General features: G+C 42.5%; 1 protein-coding gene across 1 annotated transcript in view; it reads left to right on the top strand.

The window, feature by feature from the left end:
* The first annotated feature begins 1,286 nt into the window (after window positions 1-1,286).
* LOC100136181 (syntaxin 1B) overlaps window positions 1,287-24,460 on the top strand; it is a 61,975-nt gene continuing 38,801 nt past the window's right edge. Inside the window, 1 exon segment of the mRNA NM_001124457.1 lies at window positions 1,287-1,431. Coding sequence (NP_001117929.1) covers window positions 1,402-1,431 — 30 coding nt within the window. The 5' untranslated portion in view covers window positions 1,287-1,401.

Below are 24,460 nucleotides of genomic sequence, written 5' to 3' on the forward strand. Positions count from 1 at the left end.
CATGCCAAGCCACAGGTCGGGTCATCTGGGCTAGACGAATGATTCCAGTGAATGAGGATATAATGTACATTATTAGGACATGAAGTCCATACATTTCCTTGAATAGAGGCATTGAATAATATTAGGAGCTATTATTGATTATTCTTTACAGTAGGCTATGCTCAAACAGTCAGGGGCCATTCAGGGAAACTGTCAATATGGAATGTGAGTGCACAACTCCGATCAATTGAGTCTTCATGTGAGGAAATGGAGACAATACTCATGTTATGTTTAGTAATATGACTCCTCCTGTTGGTTTGGGGGGAAAGGACACTGAATACAGTATACAACATGATAACTTGGACCCAAGATGTAAACTTATAAAGCAATCTAACATGGTAGCCTATTCTAATTTAATTAAACAAAGATATCTGAAATATTGAAACAATGTTGATGGCATTTGCCTCGGGTCATAGGCTATTATAATGCAGGTCTAGACGTATTACAATCTAATAACTGTAAAAAAAAAAATGTTTTTAAAAGTATACAACTACGTTAAGCTTTTCAAAATCTAGGACTATCAGTAAAACAGTCTGCTGTAGCCTAACATTAAAGCAGAAAGTCAAGTCTGATATCGAATTCTCTAAATCATTAGGCTACATTGCCTTTTAACCTACAGCTGACTTCTATTCCAGTCATTATGATGGCGTTTGCCGGGTTGTGGTGGACAGCTCATACATAGAGCACTTGTGCATTGAAGTGGGTGGCTTCCGATAAATAAATAAAAACGTGTTTAATGGGAGTAACATCACCTCATCCTCTGATTATCTCACTTCCTTCTGCCTGCCACTAAAGACCACCCTGAGCCCCTTGTGGAAACCGCTCCTTTGGGAAGGGTGGCTGGGGTTTCCGTTGCCCTACCCAGTCTCCATGCTTGGGGACTGAATTTCACCAAATTATTTTAATTCACCGAAAACAAACTACAGTTCACTGTGTTGGCATGGGGCGCCGACCGATTACGCGCTGCGGATAGACACCGAAGGGAAAAAAGGGCGGAGGGGGAGGGGTAGCAGGTAAAGTGATAGAGATGGAGACCACGCGTGCGCACAGAGTTCCATCCCTCCGCATCGCTTCTTTTTTTTTGCAGCATCAGTACCGCGCTCGTATCGCATTCGTTTTCTGGAGTCGGAGCGCGCTGCGGGGCGACACTGCACCGCCAAGGAGGACGCACAAGCACGGTAGAGGGGGGACTAGAGAAAAGGGAAAAAAGACAGAGAAGGTAGCGCACAGGGGAGACTCATAGCCTACCCCCTCATTTGAATACTGGAAGAAAATATAACATTGTCGGACCTTTAGACATAAGAAGACAACGAGGCGGAAAAACCCAGGCGATTATATTTTAGCCAGCACGGCGGGGAAACAATGAAGGATCGTACACAAGAACTACGAAGTGTAAGCTTATATATTTCTACCATTCCTGCCCTCCTCCCTTGGTCCCACTCTCTCCTCCCTTCCGAATCCTCACCGCAATCGGGCGTCAGCGTCTGACATCTCCTTGCTGAGCGCTAGCTCACGGCAAACATAACAAATATGTGCACTGAGGTTTCGGTTCTTACCAAAAATACAGAGGCTGATACCTTTAGGCTATTAATTTATATTTTACGCATTCGAATGTGTCTTCCCATCAGTGTCAATAGCCTAGTGGTGCCCGCATGCGTGCACTGATGATCATACACGTAATGTAAGCATGATAAAAAGATGACTTCTCTATTAAAGGTCCGTTAAAATGCAGTGATTTGATAAACTAGTATAGGGCTATTAGCATTGCAGGCAGGCAAGCATATAAAACAAACTCATCTACCATAAATAGTCTACTGCTAGAAATAACCCGAATCAATATAAGCTTATGGATGCTTATTGGATGGACAGCTACCCAGAATAGTGGTAAAATACTGTGGATGAAAGCTATCCTAGCCCAGAGTGCTCCTAGTCTAGCAATCCTTGCAAACACCGTTAAGGATTTTTATTCAACCCTTGGTAGAACTAAATATTTGTTCAGAATTGCCTCAACCCATCGGATTTATCTTTTTCTAGATAGTTGATGGGGAGAGCGTTTTATACGAGTGGGACGGGGTCGACTACGGTGGGGGTGGGGGGTCATATTATGAGATTGTACGTTTTCTTATAACTGGCCTCCATAATAGGGTATAGTTTACATTATTGCTTGTATTAGACCCAAATTCGACCAAGGAGGACATAATTTTAGCTCTCTCCCAACTATGCGTCTATAGGGTTCAATTGGGTTCGCTTTGGCGACACCATGCAATGGCAGTATCTGCACCAGGGTTTCATTTTTCTCTGCATTGGAAAACCACATGCATACTGGTTTACAACACATTCAGTGACTAGATATATGCCATGAGGATAGCCACTGTCATATATTTGTGCAATTTGTCTGTCTAGGTTTAATTGAAAAACAAATGTCTCCTATCCTCAAGGGAATCAAATCAATATGAGGCCCGAAGCATGCATGCCTTTTTTTGGCGTAGCCCAACCTCCCAACGTCTGGAGATCAATAAAATATCCGAGGAAACGCCTGGACTAACTGCCGCTCTGCACCTATATCTATAGCGTGTGTGTGTGTGTGCGCGAGCGCGCGTGCGTGCCTGTGTGTGATTTATTATATCCAAATGTAGAGCCAATACAGGCTATACTGCTGTGAACATTATAGCACATGATTGTGATTGTGCCACCGTTCCTGAGATAGCCCCTGGTCAGCGGAATCACCTTGCACGAATTCTGTGCCTCCTTCTATGCCTTCCCACTGAAACGCTGAACACAGCTAGATCCATACTCAGTCAGACACTAGGCACTTGCCCCACTGCCCACTGCAGATTCAACGAGACTAGGCTACAAAAAATATCTCGGTTATGATGCTTTCGTGTCCAAACGAACCATACGAGCGTTTATTAGACGTGCTCATTATTGTAGATTATCTTGCTCTCTGAGACGAATTTTCGTTATTTCTTTAACTGTAATTTATGGTTTTGTATCCCCAACCCAAGCCCCTCACGTTCCCGATATAATCTATGCCATCTGAAGTGAAATTGATAAATAGTCGCTACCGTCAGTCTAAACTCTATGGAAATAATATTGTTAATGTTATATTATATTGATAGAATATCACGTAATTCTCGCAACAGATGTTATATGATTGGGTAATAATTACGTTTTATGTAATCATCAACATCACAGTGACGTATACGTCGCGCGCTACATCGTCCTGCTCTGAGCAAGCCGTGTCTGCACGGGTTTTACCGAATGTGCTACGTGTGAGTGAGCAAAAGATTGGCCGGCTATATTTTCCATGTCTATACCGACTATTCCCGTGTAAACCAAAGAATCGGCTGATAGACCTTCGGTTGAGGGTGCGCGCGTGCGTTGCTGCACAATATATGTTCCAATGTTATTGATTATAAACTGGGGTAGTGGTTGCTGAGAAGGGACACATTCTGTGGGTTGAAAAGGCACAGGCATAGTTTTCTTATTCAAAAACGTATTTCTAAGCATTATAAGCTACAGAGATGTCAGTGCAATTCCTTACTCATAAAATTAATATTGCGCTCTATCATTGACACACACACACACACACACACACATACACATACACACATACACATATTATTGATTTGTTCTCCCAAGACCAAAATATTTCACTCACTCAATGTCCTTAACATTTCTGTTAAGGCACTAGCATTTTGCATGACACTAGACATTTATTCAGAGAAAAAAATGTGTGTGCTTTTTAAAATTTTAATTGGTTTTGTGGCTGCATTTTTTACCCCACTTTTTGTACCAGTTGGCTTTTCATAGCCGATCATTAAGAGTATCTCTACCCGCTCCTGCTGTCTATAGAGAGTTGAAAACAAGCAGGTCTGGGACAGGTAGCACATCCGGTGAACAGGTCAGGGTTCCATAGCCGCAGGCAGAACAGTTGAAACTGGAGCAGCAGCATGGCCAGGTGGACTGGGGACAGCAAGGAGTTATCATGCCAGGTAGTCCTGAGGCATGGTCCTAGGGCTCAGGTCCTCCGAGAGAGAGAAAGAAAGAGAGAATTAGAGAGAGCATACTTAAATTCACACAGGACACTGGATACGACAGGAGAAGTAATCCAGATATAAGCCCACACTCCACTAGAGCGATATCTTCAACCACCAACTTACCATCCTGACACAAGGCCGAGTATAGCCCACAAAGATCTCCGCCACGGCACAACCCAAGGGGGGGCGCCAACCCAGACAGGAAGATCACGTCAGTGACTCAACCCACTCAAGTGACGCACCCCTCCTAGGGACGGCATGAAAGAGCACCAGTAAGCCAGTGACTCAGCCCCTGTAATAGGGTTAGAGGCAGAGAATCCCAGTGGAAAGAGGGGAACCGGCCAGGCAGAGACAGCAAGGGCGGTTAGTTGCTCCAGAGCCTTTCCGTTCACCTTCACACTCCTGGGCCAGACTACACTCAATCCTATGACCCACTGAAGAGATGAGTCTTCAATAAAGACTTAAAGGTTGAGACCGAGTCTGTGTCTCTCACATGGGTAGGCAGACCATTCCATAAAAATGGAGCTCTATAGGAGAAAGCCCTGCCTTCAGCTGTTTGCTTAGAAATTCTAGGGACAATTAGGAGGCCTGCGTCTTGTGACCGTAGCGTACTTGTAGGTATGTACGGCAGGACATAATCGGAAAGATAGGTAAGAGCAAGCCCATGTAATGCTTTGTAGGTTAGCAGTAAAACCTTGAAATCAGCCCTTGCCTTAACAGGAAGCCAGTGTAGGGAGGCTAGCACTGGATTAATATGATAATTTTTTGGGGTTCTAGTCAGAATTCTAACAGCCGTATTTAGCACTAACTGAAGTGTATTTAGTGCTTTATCCGGGTAGCCGGAAAGTAGAGCATTGCAGTAGTCTAACCTAGAAGTAACAAAAGCATGGATTCATTTTTCTGCATCCTTTTTGGACAGAAAGTTTCTGATTTTTGCAATGTTACGTAGATGGAAAAAAGCTGTCCTTGAAACAGTCTTGATATGTTCGTCAAAAGAGAGATCAGGGTCCAGAGTAACGCTGAGGTCCTTCAGTTTTATTTGAGACGACTGTACAACCATCAAGATTAATTGTCAGATTCAACAGAAGATCTCTTTGTTTCTTGGGACCTAGAACAACCATCTCTGTTTTGTCCGAGTTTAAAAGTAGAACGTTTGCAGCCGTCCACTTCCTTATGTCTGAAACACAGGCTTCTAGCGAGGGCAATTTTGGGGCTTCACCATGTTTCATTGAAATGTACAGCTGTGTGTCATCCGCATAGCAGTGAAAGTTAACATTTTGTTTTCGAATGACATCCCCAAGAGGTAAAATATATAGTGAAAACAATAGTGGTCCTAAAATGAAACCTTGAGGAACACCGGAATTTACAGTTGTGTCCTTGACTGGCAGAGCCATAAATGCAATACATGCATCCAATTTGTACCTACTTGGTAAGGTAGTGAGTTTATTTATACAGCTTTATAACATATCCAGTAACATCTTTGTGTCCAATGCAGAATTAGCAAAACATTCTGTTATTCCAGTTACTGTATATTTTGTGTTGTTTTGCTTAAAGCTTTGTGTGCCTCGAATCCCTGTGTTGCTTTATTTATCCCCACATGTATTTAGCGTTCATATTCACCACATGTATTTAGCATTCATATTCACCATATTTATTTAGCATTCATATTCACCCCATGTATTTAGCATTCATATTCACCCCATGTATTTAGCATTCATATTCACCACATGTATGACATGACGTAAGTTTAAGAGTGAGAAAAACAGCATTCACCTCGCTACCATGCAATGTGTCCCACATAAACAGGGATTTTAGTAAGACACAAGCTGGAACTCCCTGATTGCGTTAGAGGAAAGGAGTGTTTGACTCCGTCTCCGACCTAGACAGCACACCTTTATTTTACATTGACAGGCTTTTTCCTGTACTGTAGAGTTCTGTGGTAATGTATATAAAGTGCCTTCAGAAAGTATTCACTCCCCTTTACTTTTTCCACATTTAGTTGTTTTACAGCCTAAATGTAAAATTGATTACATTTACATTTTGTGTCATGGATCTACACACAATACCCCATAATGTGAAAGTGGAATTTAGTTTGTAGAACATTTTAGATATGTATACAAAAAATGAAAAGTTGAAATGTCTTGAGTCAATAAGTATTCCCACATACAATTATCTGTAAGGTCCTTCAATCGAGAAGCGAATTTCAAGCACAGATTCGACCACAAAGGCCAGGGAGGTTTTTCAATGCCTCACAAAGAAGGGCACCGAATGGTAGCGTAAAAAGAAAAATATCTGAGCTGAATATCCCTTTGAGTATGGTAAATTAATTAATTAGGCTTTGGATGGTGCATCAATACACCCAGTCACTACAAAGATACAGGCGTGTTTCCTAACTCTGTTGCCGGAGAGGAATAAAACGACTCAGAGATTTCACCATGAGGCCAATGGTAATTTTAAAACAGTTACAGCGTTTAATGGTTATGATATGAGAAAAATGAGGATGGATCAACAACGTTGTTGTTACTGTACTCCACAATACTAACCTAAATGACAGAATGATAAGAAGGAAGCCTGTACAGAATAAAAATATTCCAAAACATGCATTGTTTGCAACAAGGTAGTTAAGTAATACTGCAAAAAAAGGAAATTAACATTTTGTCCTGAATTCAAATTCAACACAACACATCACTGAGTAGCATTCTTCATATTTTCAAGCATGGTGGTGGCTGCATCATGTTATGGGTATGCTTGTCATCGGCAGGACTACAGAGGTTTTTAGGATAAACATTAACGGAATACAGCTGAGCACAGGCACAATCTTAGAGGAAAACCTGGTTCAGTCTTCTTTCCAAAAGACAATGGGAGACGAATCCACCTTTCAGTAGGACAATTACTTAATTTAGCACAAGGCCAAATCTACACTGGAGTTGTTTACCAAGATGACATTGAATGTTCCCGAGTGGCCGAGTTACAATTTTTACGGCTTGACAATCTATGGCAAGACTTAAAAATGGCTTTCTAGCAATGATCAACAACCAACTTGACAGTGTTTGAAGAATTTAAAAAATAATAATGTGCAAATATTGTACAAACCAGGTGTGCAAACTCCAAAAGACTCACACTGTCAATTGTGTTTCTAACATGTATTGTCTCAGGGGTGTGAATACATATCTAATTCAGATATATTAGTGTTTAATTTTTCGTAACTGTTCAAATTTTTCTTCCACTTTGACATTACAGAGTTTCTTGTGTAGATCATTGAACAAAAATGACAATTAAATACATTTTAATCCCACTTTTTTAACACAACAAACTATGCAAAAAGTCAAGGGAGGTGTGAATACTCTTTTGAACCTTCACCCGTACTAACAAGTCCCAAACGTCTCCATTAGCAACACGGTTAGCTCAGCTTATACAGTACCATACGTAAATGTTGCAAAACATTGTTATTGCAATGTAATAACAATGAAACAACTTTAAGATGACATTGTTCATATTTTTATCAAGGCTGTTGAGAATTAGTGCTGGAATAGGAGAAATGTATAGCCAACTATTCTGAATCAAAAGCCTTTGTTTTTGAACAATTCATCATCGAAATGGGTACAATCAAACACAGATAGCAACTGATGAATGAGTGAACCTTCTATGACCTTTGACAACAAGGGTTAATCAAGGCTCCCTCAGCACAAATGATACAGAAGCTAATAGGGCTAACGTGTTGTAATGATAGTAGAATACACGCGATAACAAAATAAAAATTTGCCAGCTGTAATAAAGATTATGCCACATTGAAAGTTGCGATATATCTTGCCTCTATTGTGCCTTAAGCTGTCCTTGAGTCATTGAAGGGCATGGCCCAAACCACCACTTAAAAAACGTAGAGCGGAACTGTGTATAGGGGAGTGGGGAGAGACACTAACGAATTCTGCTGGATGTATTTCAGAAATGATCATAGTTAGGAAAATAACTGCATGTTAAAATCTGTGTGAGGGAAGTTCTGTCTTAATGTCACTGCCTAGCAGTTCTGCTGTACTGAATACATTTGACATATTTGCATCTGTAGCGGCTTTTGTAATTTTATTGGCATATTTGAAGTTGAAACGTTCATCCACTTTTACGTTGTCTTTTATTTGAAGTATGCATCTTTTATGTTACACAATTCCATATTAGGACAATTCTGTCAAGTTTCTAGGAGACAGTAATCCTCCCTGACCCTAAAATGTCACCATGCTCACTGCTAAACAAATGATATCAGAGAACACAGTGGCGATTGGCATTTGATGCAGTTAGTAGATGTACAGGCTATCATTACTGAAAGGATTCTTGTCCTAAAGTGTATTTTTTTCAAAAGGAAGAGGGGGGTCACAAAATGTGTAGCCCGAGCATCTCCATTTGATGGCCCTCCAATAGTCACTCCCCATGAGTGATTACCGCAGCTAGTAATACATTATGTATGAGCACCACCCCTGACTACATGCCACATCAATGTAGTAGCAGATTGCACCAGAGAATACTGGTCGCTCTGTTTTGAGTATTTTCCTTAAGGCATGATGTTTTTCATGGATGGAGAATAGACTCCAGGAGAGGTCAAGGATGTGCATTATCTATTCTAAAGATGTGTTTGTATCAAGCGGTGAGTCATAACGGCAGCCATGTTGGAAATTAATAACCCAGGAAAAGCCACAGTTTCCTGGTTTAGCCCTAAAGTCTAGCGCGTCTGTGGTAGAGTGGGGGATGATGGGGGGCGGGCGCAGTGTTCTGTGAGGTCATATGCAACCAAGGGCAAAGACAGCCACTATATTTAAAATCACAGTGGTTTTCAGTGGTACACACAATGCAAGCACAAACCTAGAACTACCGGTAGATAAGTCCTACATTTGATTTATTTCCCAATAAACAATGTTGCGCAGACCTAAGCTGGAATGAGTGATGTGTGTTTTGAGTCCTCCTCCACAAAGTCATTTAAGCAGAGGGATCTTCATTTGCACTCTGTCAACCCAAAATGCAATTAAGCTTGTAACTGTAGTCGTAGAGACACAAAAGTTCAACAATGAAGTAAAAAAATGCTAATCAGGATTAAATAACAGGAGAGAATGTGACGCATTTATTGCAGCAAGACGTCTTTCATCTGACCGAGGGATCTGTTTGCCCACTGGTACTTACAGACTGGTACACGTGCCCTTGACTTGGTGGACACATTATACAATAAAAATAGCCCTCCAAGGCATGTTTTAGCATCTATATTCCTCACAATGGCAATGAACTGAACAATGGAAGGAAAGTCACTTGAGGTGGACAACAAATAGCCTTTGTGTCGAGTGTAGTATGTTTTTGTGTGGATTGGGTTTGGGGGTATGGTTAAAAGCTGACTAGTTTAGTAGGCTTAGGGTACTCAGGAACAGTCTCTGTCCCTGTCTTTGAGTCTTACTCACCTCACACTGGTGAACCTGTCACATGTTGTTTATCCCCACATATTTGGACTGCAGGATTGTTTATTAATCAGAAACTACCTCGATGTCTGCCCTGCTTTTTTTTATATAGTTAAGTTTACCTCAATACAGCTTGTCGTTTCTCCTCGGGGTTATACCTTCAAATGAGTTCTAGAAAGTCCAAAAACCATCTAATAATTCCTACTCCACTTTTACTCAATTGTTTTTACTATGTGCCATATAAAGAATAGCTTGCATTTTTTAAAATGTCAACGTAGGGTAAAGAAAGACATGCTGACTGGCCATTCCAGGCCGGACCACTTACTTCCGTCAACAATTGTAGCCACTAAATTAACACGCTGAACAATTAGTTTCGCTCTTTGTAATTTTATTGGCATATTTGAAGTTGAAACGTCCATCCTACTTTTCTGAGGATTCTGTGCCCGACTGTGCACATACAAGTCAGAGAGGAGCGGGCTGATCAGTCAGATGAGATCAGGTGGCTGTCTAGCGGAAATCTGTTTCTTAGCCTACCTCACATCCCCTTTCACTCAGACTGAGCTGAACAAAGGTGAAGCAGTGAGATCACCACCGTCTCAGGATGCTTACAATGTCGTACAGTTGGGATTTATTGTGACTCACACTGCTTTAAGTAATAAGATGTTCCAGGGACTATCATTCTATCTTTCAAGCTATGTAGAATCTAAATCTCTTTGATATTGAATGCCCATGATCATTCAAGTCCGTTTTTGTAAGTTTTGAAACACGGAATCCAAAGTTTTGGGTATGCCATCTTGTTGCCACAAATTCAGACTTTTATTTAACCCTTTACACTCGTGAAGATGGACCCATATGGATAGGGCTACATTTAAATGTTTATAACGGAAGAAATATGAAAACATATGCATATGCATGGTAGCAATTGAAAGGGTTTGGAAAATGTCATTATGGGGAAATTATTAGACCAAAGATTAGGACAAAACAGTTCCCCTGACACTAGACCGAATGTTATCATGTGATTTAACATTAAATCCGAAAATACTCTGGATCCATTCAGTAACATGAGAAGAATATCCTTGGAGAATGTGGGGTAGGTGCAACGTAAGACAAACACATCACATCTGTTTGAGTGAGAGGACTAACTGGTGTATTCAAGTGGCCACACAGCTCTCCAAGGTGTGCTCAGTTACTAAGTAATTTCAATGCACTTTAGTGACTCATAGAAGAGTCGTCAACTACAAGGTGCTTTTCTGTGCTCTCCTAGCTGTGCCGTTGAGGAGCTAGAGCAAGTACAATTGTAGTTGTTTTGTTTGGAACACAACCCTGCATCCCAGCCATCACACAATTACTGTTGTTTACACAATCCAAAAACAGACCATTATAAATCACAATCAGGGTCAGGTGGGCATCATCATTTGAAGCTTGTTCTATTGCCAAGCTAGACTAGACAAGTTATAAAATACTGTCTTCCCGTGTAGGGCTTTCATAAAGCAATTCAGAGAAACAGACGGTAATTTTGGTGCGCGTATGCTCTTAGAAAAAAAGGGTTCTTTGGTTGTCCCCATTGGAAACCTTTTAAAGAACCATTTTTGGTTCCAGGTAGAACACTTTTGGTTCCAGGTAGAACCCTATTGTGTTCCATGTTGAATACTTTCCCCAGAGGGTTCTACATGGAACCCAGCATAGTTCTACATAGAACCAAAAAGGGTTCTACCTGGAACCAAATAGGGTTCTCCTATGGGGACAGCCAAATAACCCTTTTGGAACCTTTTTTTTCTAAGAGTGTAGAAAGGAGTTATGAGTGCATTCAGGTGCGTGTTCCACGGCAAATTTTCTTCACAATAGACAAACATAGGCTCATTCTGTTCAGAACAACACAGGGTATAACATCATGTAATCTTGTAACTGTACATCAAACATAGTGATCAAAAACGTTGACATTGTATATGACATGAGTTTTATGATTATGGAAATGTGAAGTGCGCAGGTGTTTGGCTTGCTTGTATGACATCAAAGCGGTATTTATTATAATCCTCAATGTCTCATCTTTCAAAATACACAGAGTCCTCTTAATATAAAGCATTTCCTTTACTCAGACAGCAAAACATTTGCAAAACTTTCAATTAGCAGGAGGGATTGGGGCGACTTCTTGTCGCGTGCTGTGCTCAAATTCAGAACGGCTGTCAGTCAGCACTGTGAAGCTTAGAGACCAGAGCTCTGATGTAATTTATAGCAAGTTACTGTACAACTAATTTGTTCCAATTTAGGCGCTTATCAGTGCCCAAATCTGCCATTTTCAATTCCGGGTAGGATTGTAAAGGACTATGTCAGGTGATATGGTTTTAATCCAACATCTTTAAATGACTCATGAGCACAATGATAGGACAAAGGAAGGAAAAGAGTTCAGCAGCAACATGCCCCTTAAGGACCACTATGTTGGGGAGATGTTATTGAAGTTTGATTATCACCTGCTCTCTCAGTTTGCATGATCACCATGTTATCGGTTCAGAATATTATTTCGGAAATTGCTAGTTGAGGAAATTGTCTTGGAAACAGTCTAGGAATGTCAGATGGTCTGATTGTGTTGTATGATCTTTTAGAGGTCAGAGTTTTGCCATTTTTGGGTGGCGAGGAGATACAATGCATTTTTTTCTGATTGTAAAGGGTAAATGTCAGATCCATTTACTGCACTGTGACGCAATCATACACCCTGATGGCAAACACATTTAAAAGGCGCTCCCAGATATATCAATCCAACCACTAAAGTGAGTCAAATAGTTTTACAGCAGAAGAAAAAAAACATTATATGATGACCGGTTTAGATTGATGTACTGTATATTTGACATCCTCAAGAACCCATGCCTGCAGATAGCCTAACTATCGATAAAGCCACAGACGTATGACCCCAACAAGTAATCAATATCTCTTTCTACTACAGCGCATTATTAAGTTAAGCACAAGTTAAGAATTCTGATGGGTGAGAAGCTACTTATGGCTGATGTAAAGTCCTCAGAAGGTTGCAAAGAGGGATGACCCTTCTGTAGAATTAGCTTTTACATAGAAACTATACTATAGCAACATAGTAATGGCTGATAATTCAAAAAAATCAAACAACAATTGAATCCTGCATTTAGGGAGGAAATCCAGGTTAGAGAGTACCATTTATAACTGTACAATCAAATCCTGATACTAGAAACAGCTTTGCGTGTATTTGTCCCATGCTGTCACTTTCATTCCATCCTCCTTTGTGCATCTATTTTTCTAAAAGACGGCGTCACTGGTGCTATCGGCCCAATGCCCCTCGCTGCCTGCACCCGCACGCCCGACTAGCATCACCACCCTGGATGGTTCCGACCTAGAATATATGGACATCTATAAGTACCTAGGTGTCTGGCTAGACTGTAAACTCTCCTTCCAGACTCATATCAAACATCTCCAATCTAAAATCAAATCTAGAGTCGGCTTTCTATTCCGCAACAAAGCCTCCTTCACTCACGCCGCCAAACTTACCCTAGTAAAACTGACTATCCTACCGATCCTCGACTTCGGCGATGTCATCTACAAAATAGCTTCCAACACTCTACTCAGCAAACTGGATGCAGTTTATCACAGTGCCATCCGTTTTGTTACTAAAGCACCTTATACCACCCACCACTGCGACCTGTATGCTCTAGTCGACTGGCCCTCGCTACATATTCGTCGCCAGACCCACTGGCTCCAGGTCATCTACAAGTCCATGCTAGGTAAAGCTCCGCCTTATCTCAGTTCACTGGTCACGATGGCAACACCCACCCGTTGCACGCGCTCCAGCAGGTGTATCTCACTGATCATCCCTAAAGCCAACACCTTATTTGGCCGCCTTTCATTCCAGTTCTCTGCTGCCTGTGACTGGAACGAATTGCAAAAATCGCTGAAGTTGGAGACTTTTATCTCCCTCACCAATTTCAAACATCTGCTATCTGAGCAGCTAACCGATCGCTGCAGCTGTACATAGTCCATCGGTAAATAGCCCACCCAATTTTACCTACCTCATCCCCATACTGTTTTTATTTATTTACTTTTTCTGCTCTTTTGCACACCAATATCTCTACCTGTACATGACCATCTGATCATTTATCACTCCAGTGTTAATCTGCAAAATTGTAATTATTCGCCTACCTCCTCATGCCTTTTGCACACAATGTATGTAGACTATTTTTTTTCTACTGTGATATTGACTTGTTAATTGTTTACTCCATGTGTAACTCTGTGTTGTCTGTTCACACTGCTATGCTTTATCTTGGCCAGGTCGCAGTTGCAAATGAGAACTTGTTCTCAACTAGCCTACCTGGTTAAATAAAGGTGAAATAAATCAAATAAAAAAATATATATTTTTAAAATAAAAATATATATATTTTTAAATCCTTAAAGGGCCGAGTTTACCAGTACTGCTGATCTCACACTGGTATGGCGGTAGTAGCAGTAGTTGCACACTTTGAATATCCCACATTACACAATACGTTGTAGCCGTTGAATTTTTGTCTGGACATAAGTAAGTCAATTACAACGAAACAACATTCGGATGCTCTACTTAAGTGGGTGAGCTCATTTACATATAGTTCAGACTGTTCTTTTTTGTGTAAGTTGAATATGTAATTGATCACCCACTTCCTGTTTCATTCATGAGGCAAGGGGTGGAAGGAGGGAGGGGTGGTGAAGAAATATGCAGCTCACTGCTCCCTATAATGTCTTCTGCAAGGGGATTTGGCAAGGCAACAGAAACCCAATCAATCAATTAGTCAATACAGCTTCATCTTCCTAATTGGCTATTTGCTTTTAACACAAGGGGGGGAAAATGATAACACTTTACTGTAGGTGTCCTTATGTATGCATTCATAAAGCCTTTATAACAACTATATATCACACAACATTAGTCATAAGCTGTGATAAGTCATTTTAAATAGTTATAAGTAACGAAATAAGATGTTATAAAATGACTCATAATGGGTGTTATATTGATGACTGTCCTGTTGTCATATGCTCTTATGTCACTGTTAATAACAGCTGCTATTACACAGTCTGCATGACAACTTATGTCATATGTTATTACATGCTACATAAGAGGCTACATACCAGATGATATTACAGGGTGTTATGTCATTTACCAACCTCTGTGTCACATTATTACATGGAACGGAATGATGGTGGTCATAACCATGTCATATGCCGTTATAGTGTGTAGAGACACCTTACGTAACGTGACAGTCATTTGATGTCTAATAAAACATTTATGAATGTGCTTATACCACAGGATGAGTTGAGAGTATCACAACGTTGTACCATTCAAAGGATTTTAAAAAACATGGTCAAATGGGAGCACAGATGTACTTAGGATTGTTTTATTTGGAGTTGTACAAATTGGACCACGTCAAGATATCAAAAAAGGACACATTATAATACCAACAACTTGCCAAAAAAAACACAGAAGTTATGACAAAATCAAGGTTGGTTGGGCACAACAGGATTTGTGACAGCTGTGAAAAAAAGGAAGATGAGCAGGCTACAATACAAATGACAGCTATATTATAAAGGAGATGGATAATTAGTCAGGCGGGTAGCTAGCTAACTAAGTGGTTGATGGTGCAATTGCAACATGTAGCTCTCCAGGAACAGAGTTGGAGAGCCATGCTTCTCACAATCCAAATATCGCCTGGAGCTAGGTAGCCACAGCCGTAGGGCCATGACATGAGCACAAGCAGCCCCACTGTGCCCCCATCTATGCATAGCTAGATAGTTCGCTAGCTAGCTAGCTTGCTAGCTACCGGAGGAATTTCAAATTATAAAGCACATTTTGCAGCACAATACATTCTCACAATACATTCTCTTTCAGTACACTTTAAACACAGTTACTTTTTTAATTTCATTGTTTCTCATGTGTTGTTGTTCTGTTGTTAAGTCCCACACTTCATCTTCAGATTTCAGCTATCTGATTCACTGACACGAGCTCTAGCTAAATAACTAAAGTTTCTGCAAACTGTCTTCTTCTTCATGTGGTTTTCCGTCAGACTAGACGCTTTGTTGCGTATTGCTGCTTTTCACAGTTCAGAAAGTGCATTGACCCTTTGTTCACAAAAAGAAGGAAATGAGGAAAAAAGGAAATTGCACCACCATCTACCCCTACAGACATACCACTATCCCCACCACACCTTTACACTACTTTTGCCCTAACAGATCATACACCAGGCCGTCGGCCTGGGAGGCTGGAACCTCTTCTCTCAAAACCCCCTGTAGTTCTTCTGCACTAAAATCTATGACACCCCAAAACTTCTCTGCTTCTGCTACTACCATTTCAATGTTCTGGGATTTCCTTTCCATCTGTACGGTACAATTAATGACCATAGCAATAAATGCCAAGAAGCCAACCTTACTAAAGAACAAACTGTGTTGGGTCACTCTGTACTGGCCTACTACCTAATCATCTCAGGCTCCCTCACCCTTTGCCCACAATCCTCTACTTTCCTCACTGCCTCAGCATATGACACTTTCTGAGCTGCCCTCACCCTGGAAACTTAAAATCAGTCTCACTAGCACAGAACATTTCTGATCGCCAGCTACATGGCCACCCCCACAATTGAAACACTCCACTTTGTCCCATGTCCACCTGCACAATTCTCACACCTCTGCATCTCCCTCCTACATACTGCTGCATCATGACCACAAACTTGGCACCTGAAACACTGTAGTGTGTTCAGAACAAAAGCTTTCATGGACTAACTTATATACCCTAGCATGACTTTATCCGGCTAACACTCTGCATCTTAACTTAGAAGAACAGACAAGGTCTCCTCAGTCTCGTGCTCGCCACCAGGTCTGCTTTGTACGAAACGGTGTCCATCGCAGACACAAGGGATCCTCATCTTCAGTAGATCTACCTCAACACTCAGGTAGATCACTCCTTTCAACGGCGCTCTGTTCCAGAGAGCAAAGCAGGACACAGCTATGAAATGTGTAGCACCCTCTCCCTCTGGGCAGCAAACACGCAAAAAGTCAACACAAGTCCACTTCTGGATGCTTTGACCGAATTGACAGAACCAAACTCCTTCTTCACCCAGCCTGATACCACAAATAGATCAGACAAAAGGCATGGATCCACTTTCTCCACGAATCGTACTCCCACTGGGTCAGAGTCATCTTGGGCATTTTCCTGATCATTGGGGTGAGGCTCGGAAGCCTTCACCTCACCTGTTGGCGCATGTTCGTCCTCTTCCCTTCTGTCAGGTTACATTTCTGAGTTCACTATTCATCGTTTGCTCAGGGTTTTAAGAAGCATAACATATCATAACATTATCTTCTCTGTACTTCACTCAACTGAGAAAGTACTCCGCTTGTATTTCACAGGTATTGGTTTGGGTTTGAACCTTGCACCCTTTTTTCTACCTCGCGTCATCTCTCCATCCCCCATCTTCCAACCTTCTCCACTGCAAAGCACTGCCTGCAAACTGTCAATTATTTTCTGCAAATTATACAGTATACCTGAAATGTCATGGAAAGATTGGAGCTCCAATGAAAATCAAATCAAATCAAATGTATTTATAAAGCCATTCTTACATCAGCTGATATCTCAAAGTGCTGTACAGAAACCCAGCCTAAAACCCCAAACAGCAAGCAATGCAGGTGTAGAAGCACGGTGGCTAGGAAAAACTCCCTAGAAAGGCCAGAACCTAGGAAGAAACCTAGAGAGAAACCAGGCTATAAGGGGTGGCCAGTCCTCTTCTGGCTGTGCCGGGTGGAGATTATAACAGAACATGGCCAAGATGTTCATAGGTGACCAGCAGGGTCAAATAAAAGTAATCACAGTGGATGTCGAGGGTGCAACAGGTCAGCACCTCAGGAATAAATGTCAGTTGGCTTTTCAGTAGCCGATCCTTCAGAGTATCTCTACTGCTCCTGCTGTCTCTAGAGAGTTGAAAACAGCAGGTCTGGGACAGGTTGCAGGTTTGTCTAACAGGTCAGGATTCCATAGCCGCAAGCAGAACAGTTGAAACTGGAGCAGCAGCAATGCCAGGTGTACTGGGGACAGCAAGGAGTCATCATGCCAGGTAGTCCTGGGGTATGGTCCTAGAGCTCAGGTCCTCCGAGAGAGAGAAAGAAAGAGTTAGCGAAAGAAGCATACTTAAATTCACACAGGACTCCGGATAAGACAGGAGAAATACTCCAGATATAACAGACTGGCCCTAGCCCCCCGACACATAAACTACTGCAGCATAAATACTGGAGACTGAGACAGGAGTGGCCCCATCCAACGATACCCCCGGACAGGGCCAAACAGGCAGGATATAACCTCACCCACTTTGCCAAAGCACAGACCCCTCACCACTAGAGGGATATCTTCAACCACCAACTTGGAATTCTGAGACAAGGCCGAGTATAGCCCACGAAGATCTCCGCCACGGCACAACCCAAGGGGGGGCCGTGGCGGAGATCTTTGAGGGCTATACTCGGCCTTGTCTCAGGATGGTAAATTATTTAGAGTTCTTGTGTCAGCGAATCATATCCCTGAAATTGGGAGAAGAAGGGTGGGACTAAGTAAAATAATGGGAGAAGACAGATCTCGGCTCATGTGGCAAATCCAATGACTCTAAAAAGAATGGCCAAAGCCATCAATCACATGACACCATTCATTCCTATGTGGAGACTCAATAGCACATTTGAAGGCCAGAAAGCTTGCTAAGATGGCGTCTCATGGAGACATAACATGCGCAGTTTGACCTACTCAGGGAACTGACGTTGCAGGCTATCTCAGTGCTGTCCCCTCTCATTGAGTAACCCAGGTTGAAGGCTGACCGGGGTACTGCAAGCTGCCATTAGCAACAAAACTATCATTATAACGTCTTCTGTGTGCTATTTTTAAATAATTGGTTCAATGACATACATATGGTGTATTAGAAGCAATTATTAGTACCATGATTGTCTTCTCAACATTTTTTTTTTACACGAAGATTGGCCACGAATATTTACATTTTTTAATCGCCATTAAACTTCCATTTGTTTCAAGGAGTTGGGGCAGTAGTTCTCTCCTGGGCAAATCCAATGATTTATATACACTCTAGATGACTGACAGGGGGCACCGTTTTGAAGCCACCACGCCTCCATCTTGGCAATCCCCCACCATTGTAAAGATATTTTGGAAGCTGTGGAAATGCATTTATTAATGCCTACATTTGGGCTCCCGAGTTGCGCAGCTATCTAAGGCTCTGCATTTCGGTGCTAGAGGCGTCCCTACAGACTCTGATTTGATTCCAGGCTGTATCACAACCGGCCGTGATTGGGAGTCCCATAGAGTGGCGCACAATTGGCCCAGCGTCATCCAGGTTAGGGCTTGGCCGGGGTAGGCCGTCATTGTAAATAAGAATTTCTTCTTAACTGCCTCTCCTAAATAAAGATAAAATACATTTAAAAATGTATATGTCTATTCTATTACAGACTTTTAAATTATATTATGTGAGCTAAACATACAAATTTAAACTGAAAAAATATATGGATTTGTTTCCTTTAAAATAAAAATGTTTTGAAAGTACTAATGTTACTGTCCCCACCACAGCAAAAAAAATCTTAAATACTTGTAATTTTGTTTGTGAAATATTTAACTGAAATACCTTAGAGCGCCAATATGACCAACCGGTGGCTTCAAATCCTCTCATTGTCCAAAACATACACTATACAAAAGTATGTGGGCACCCAATGCTTACAGGTGTATAAAATCGAGCACACGGCCACGAAACAGCCATAGACAAACATTGTCAGTAGAATGGCCTTACTGACGAGCTTAGTGACTTTCAACTTGGCACCGTCATAGGATACCAGCTTTCCAACAAGTCAGTTCGTCAAATTTCTGCCTTGGTAGAGCTGCCCTTGTCAACTGTAAATGCTGTTATTGTGAATTGGAAACGTCTAGGAGCAACAACGGCTCAGCCGTGAAGTGGTAGACCACACAAGCTCACGGAACAGGACCGCCGAGTGCTGAAGCGCGTAGCGCATAAACATCATCTGTCCTTGATTGCAACACTCACTACCGAGTTCCAAACTGCCTCTGGAAGCAACGTCAGCACAAGAACTGTTCATGGGGAGCTTCATGAAATCAGTTTCCATGGCCGAGCAGCCGCCCTCAAGTCTAAGATCACCATGCGCAATGCCAAGCGTCAGCTGGGGTGGTGTAAAGCTTGCCGCCATTGGACTCTGGAGCAGTGGAAATGTGTTCTCTGGAGTAATGAATCACGCTTCACCATAATCTGAGTTTGGCGGATGACAGGAGAACTCTACCTGCTCCAACACATAGTGCCAACTGTAAAGTTTGGTGGATAAGGAATAATGGTCTGTGGCTGTTTTTCATGGTTCAGGCTAGGCCCCTTAGTTCCAGTGAAGGGAAATCTTAACGCTACAGCATACAATGACATTCTAGATGATTATGTGGCAACAGTTTGGGGAAGGCCCTTTCCTGTTTCAGCATGACAATGCCCTCATGCACAAAGCAAGGTACATACAGAAATGGTTTGTCAAGATCGGTGTGGAAGAACTTAACTCTATTGAGTCCTGACCTCAACCCCAACAAACACCTTTGGGATGAATTGGAACCCAATATTGGAATGTTCTTGTGGCTGAATGGATCAAGTCCCTGCAGCAATGTTCCAACATCTAGTGGAAAGCCTTCCCAGAAGAGTGGAGGCTGTTATTGCAGCAAAGGGGGGACCATCTCCATTATAATGCCCATGATTTTGGAATGAGATGTTCGACGAGCAGGTGTCCATCTACTTTTCATCATGTAGTGTAGCTTCCTCAATCAAGGCTTTATTTACATCATTGGGCAAATCTAGCAGAAAAGTCTAAACGGAGTCCTTGGGATGTCCTAACTCTGAAGTCACCCCATTGAAATATACATTTTAAACGGTTAAGGTAAGGTTTAAGGTTATGGTTAGGTAAGGATTATGGTTAAGGTTAGGGTTAAGGGTAGGGAAGTCCCAAGGATACTTGATATCACTAACTCAAATCTAGCCATAGTAAATAACATGGTAACAATAGCTAATGGTAACAATAGCTAATGACTTTAATTAGATTGTGTAAAATACTGTGGATTAAGATGAAAATGGTATTGCATTGAAAGTGTAAAAGAGGGTGTTAATGTGCAATGTGCTACAGAATTGTCACGGGTGTCGTTGGAAGTAGACCAAAGTGCAGCGTGGTGAGCGTACATTTTCCTTTTATTTTAAAATGTCGCCAACAAAACAACAAATGAAAGAAACAACCGTGAAGCTTACAGGGCTAAGTGCCACTAACAGAGATAACTACCCACACTGATAGGAGGGAAAAAGGGCTACCTAAGTATGATTCCCAATCAGAGACAACGATAGACAGCTGTCCCTGATTGAGAACCATACCCGGCCAAAACAAAGAAATACCAAAACATAGGAAATAAAACATAGACTGCCCACCCACATCACACCCTGACCTAACCAAATAGAGAAATATAATGGCTCTCTACGGTCAGGGTGTGACAGTACCCCCCCACCAAAGTTGCGGACTCCGGCCGCAAAACCTGAACCTATAGGGGAGGGTCTGGGTGGGCATCAATCCACGATGGCGGCTCTGGTGCAGGACGTAGACCCCGCTCAACCTCGGGCTCACCCCACTTTGGTAGCGCCTCTGCTGTGGGGACCCTCGCCGCCAACCCCGGACTGGAGACCCTCTCTGCGGGCCCGGACTGGGGACCATCTCTGCGGGCCCCGAACTGGGGACCCTCGCTGTGGGCCCTGGACTGGGCACCCTCGCTGCGGGCCCCGGACTGGGCACCCTCGCTGCGGGCCCCGGACTGGGCACCCTCGCTGGAGGCTTCTTGCCATGGGTCATCACTGGAGGCTTCTTGCCATGGATCATCACTGGAGGCTTCGTGCCATGGATCATCACTGGAGGCTTCTTGCCATGGATCATCACTGGAGGCTTTGTGCCATGGATCATCACTGGAGGCTTCGTGCCATGGATCATCACTGGAGGCTTCTTGCCATGGATCATCACTGGAGGATTCTTGCCATGGATCATCACTGGAGGCCTCGTTCGTGCAGCAGGCACAGGACTCACCGGGCTGGGGAGACCCACAGGAGGCCTGGTCCTTGAAGCAGGCACAGGACTCACCGGGCTGGAGAGACACACAGAAGGCCTGGCGCGTGGGATGGGCATTGGATACACTGGGCCGTGAAGACGCACTGGCGGTCTCGAGGCCAGTGCTGGCACAACCCATTCTGGCTGGATGCCCACTTCCACCCGGCAAATGCGGGACGCTGGCACAGAGCACACCGGCCTGTGAATGCTCACTCGAGACACCGTGCGCATCACCCCATAACACGGTGCCTGACCAGTCACATGCTCCCCACGGTAAGCACAGGGAGTTGGCTCAGGTCTAAACTCAGACTCCGCCAATCTCCCCGTGTGCCCCCCAATTTTTTTTTAAACTGCCTCTCTGGCTTCCATGACCGGGTCTTGTCCTCTGCCATTCTCTCCTCCCCGGTCCAGCTCGTCCTCCAGGTTGCCGCAAGCTACTTCTTTTGGTGGTGTGTAGTTCTGTCACAGGTTATGTTGGAAGTAGAACAAAGTGCAGCGTGGTAGGCGTACATTTTCCTTTTATTTTAAAATGTCGCCAACAAAACAACAAACGAAAGAAATAACCTTGAAGCTTACAGGGCTAAGTGCCACTAACAAAGATAACTACCCACACTGAAAGGAGGGGAAAAGGGCTACCTAAGTTTGATTCCCAATCAGAGACAACGATAGACAGCTGTCCCTGATTGAGAACCATACCTGGCCAAAACAAAGAAATACTAAAACATAGAAAATAGAACATAGACTGCCCACCCCACATCACACCCTGACCTAACCAAATAGAGAAATAAAACGGCTCTCTACGGTCAGGGCGTGACAAGAATATGTTTTTTATTTCCACCAGTAGCTAGCGAAGTTAACTAGCTAGTGCTAGCAGATTGCTAGATAGTAGGCTAGTTAGCCAGCTAGTTGGTCAACAAAATGTTGCAGTTGCAACATCAACTAATTAGCTAGCTAGCTAGATACCTGACTAACTAGCCATTGTTACTGTGGCCTGCACATTTTCCTTTTTTCACAGCTGTCACAAATCCTGGTGTGCTCCAGAAACCTTTATGTTGTAAAATTCTATTTGCTTCCATTTTATTAGGACATTTTTGTGTTTTGGCAAGTTGTTGGTATTATAATGTTTCATTTTTATATCTGGAGTGCAGTTTTTCCAAAAATGTACAATCCTAAACACATCTGTGCTCCCATTTGCCACAAATTCTTGGAGATCCTTTGAATGGTAACATTTTGTGATTCTCAACTGTTGAGCAACCACACCCATAACTGTTTTATAACACCTCAAATGACGCTCACTTTACTTCCGGCGTCTGTGCATACTCTATAACGGCATATGACACGGTTATGACGCCCGTCATTCCATTCAATGTAATAATGTGAAACAGAGGTTGGTAAATTACATAACACCTTGTAATATCATCTGGTATGTAGACTCTTATGAAGCATGTAATAACACATGACAGAAGTGGTCATGCAGTTGTTATTAACAGTGGACATTAGAGCATATGACAACAGGATGAGGTATAATCTCGGTAGACACTAGTTGTAAAATGGAACACACTTCCTATAGGTTCCTAGGCTACATGATGCAATATATTTTAGAACAGGCAATCATAAATTTGTTAAACTCTCCCATCATTCACCATTTTATATATTGATTACATGGCTCAATGAATTCTGGGAATTGGTCATGTACAATGCTCCAAAAATGTCTTGGCAGCGTCACGAACCTGTCTCAATTTCTCAGCTGTAATCCCCTGAGGGAGACCACAGACTTGGTTAAAGTAAGTCTAAATGTATTTTGGGGGCTTTGCATGCAGTTCAGAGAAGGTCTAAATTGAGTTTGAACTTAGCACCATGCCACATGTTTCCAAAAACACCTCGGGCAATATTTCTACTTCTCTTATCATACTTGTTGATAACACACAAACTTCTGATAAAAACTGATAGCGATAGTCATTAAGTTTTTATTAATTCATTTAAAGGGTAATTTGAAGATTGTAATTTTGTGTTAGGGTTTTAGAGATATGGCTCAGCCGACACTCAACCTTTCGATTAGCCCTCTTTCATTAGTTACTTTAACCCCTAACCCGTTCCACAAAATTATAAATTATAAACTGGGTGGTTCGAGCCCTGAATGCTGATTGGCTGACAGCCGTGGTATATCAGACCGTAAACCACGGGTATGACAAAACGTTTATTTTTACTGTTCTAATTACGTTGGTAACCAGTTTATACTAGCAATAAGGCACTTTGGGGATTTGTGGTACACTACATGACCAACAGTATGTGGACACATGTTCGTCGAACATCTCATTCCAAAATAATGGGCATTAATATGGAGTTGGTCCCCACTTTGCTGCTATAACAGCCTCCACTCTTCTGGGAAGGCTTTCCACTAGATGTTTGAACATTGCTGCAGGGACTTGATTCCATTCAGCCACAGTATTAGTGAGGTTGGGCACTGATGTTGGGCGATTAGGCCTGGCTTGCAGTTGGCGTTCCAATTTATCCCAAAGGTGTTCAATGGGGTTGATGAGGTCAGGACAGTCAAGTTATTCCACACCGATCTCAACAAACCATTTCTGTATGGACCTTGCTTTGTGCACAGGGGCATTGTCATGGTGAAACAGGAAAGGGGCTTCCCCAAATTGTTGCCTCAAAGTTGGAAGAACAGAATCGTCTAGAATTTCATTGTTTACAATAGAGTTAAGATTTCCCTTCACTGGAACTAAGGGGCCTAGCCCGAACCATGAAAAACAGCCACCGACCATTATTCCTCCTCCACCAAACTTTACATTTGGCACTATGCATTGGGGCAGG

The sequence above is a fragment of the Oncorhynchus mykiss genome, chromosome 13 (genome assembly GCF_057628025.1).
Source record: "Oncorhynchus mykiss isolate SJ-2025 chromosome 13, ASM5762802v1, whole genome shotgun sequence".
Classification (NCBI taxonomy): Eukaryota; Metazoa; Chordata; class Actinopteri; order Salmoniformes; family Salmonidae; genus Oncorhynchus; species Oncorhynchus mykiss.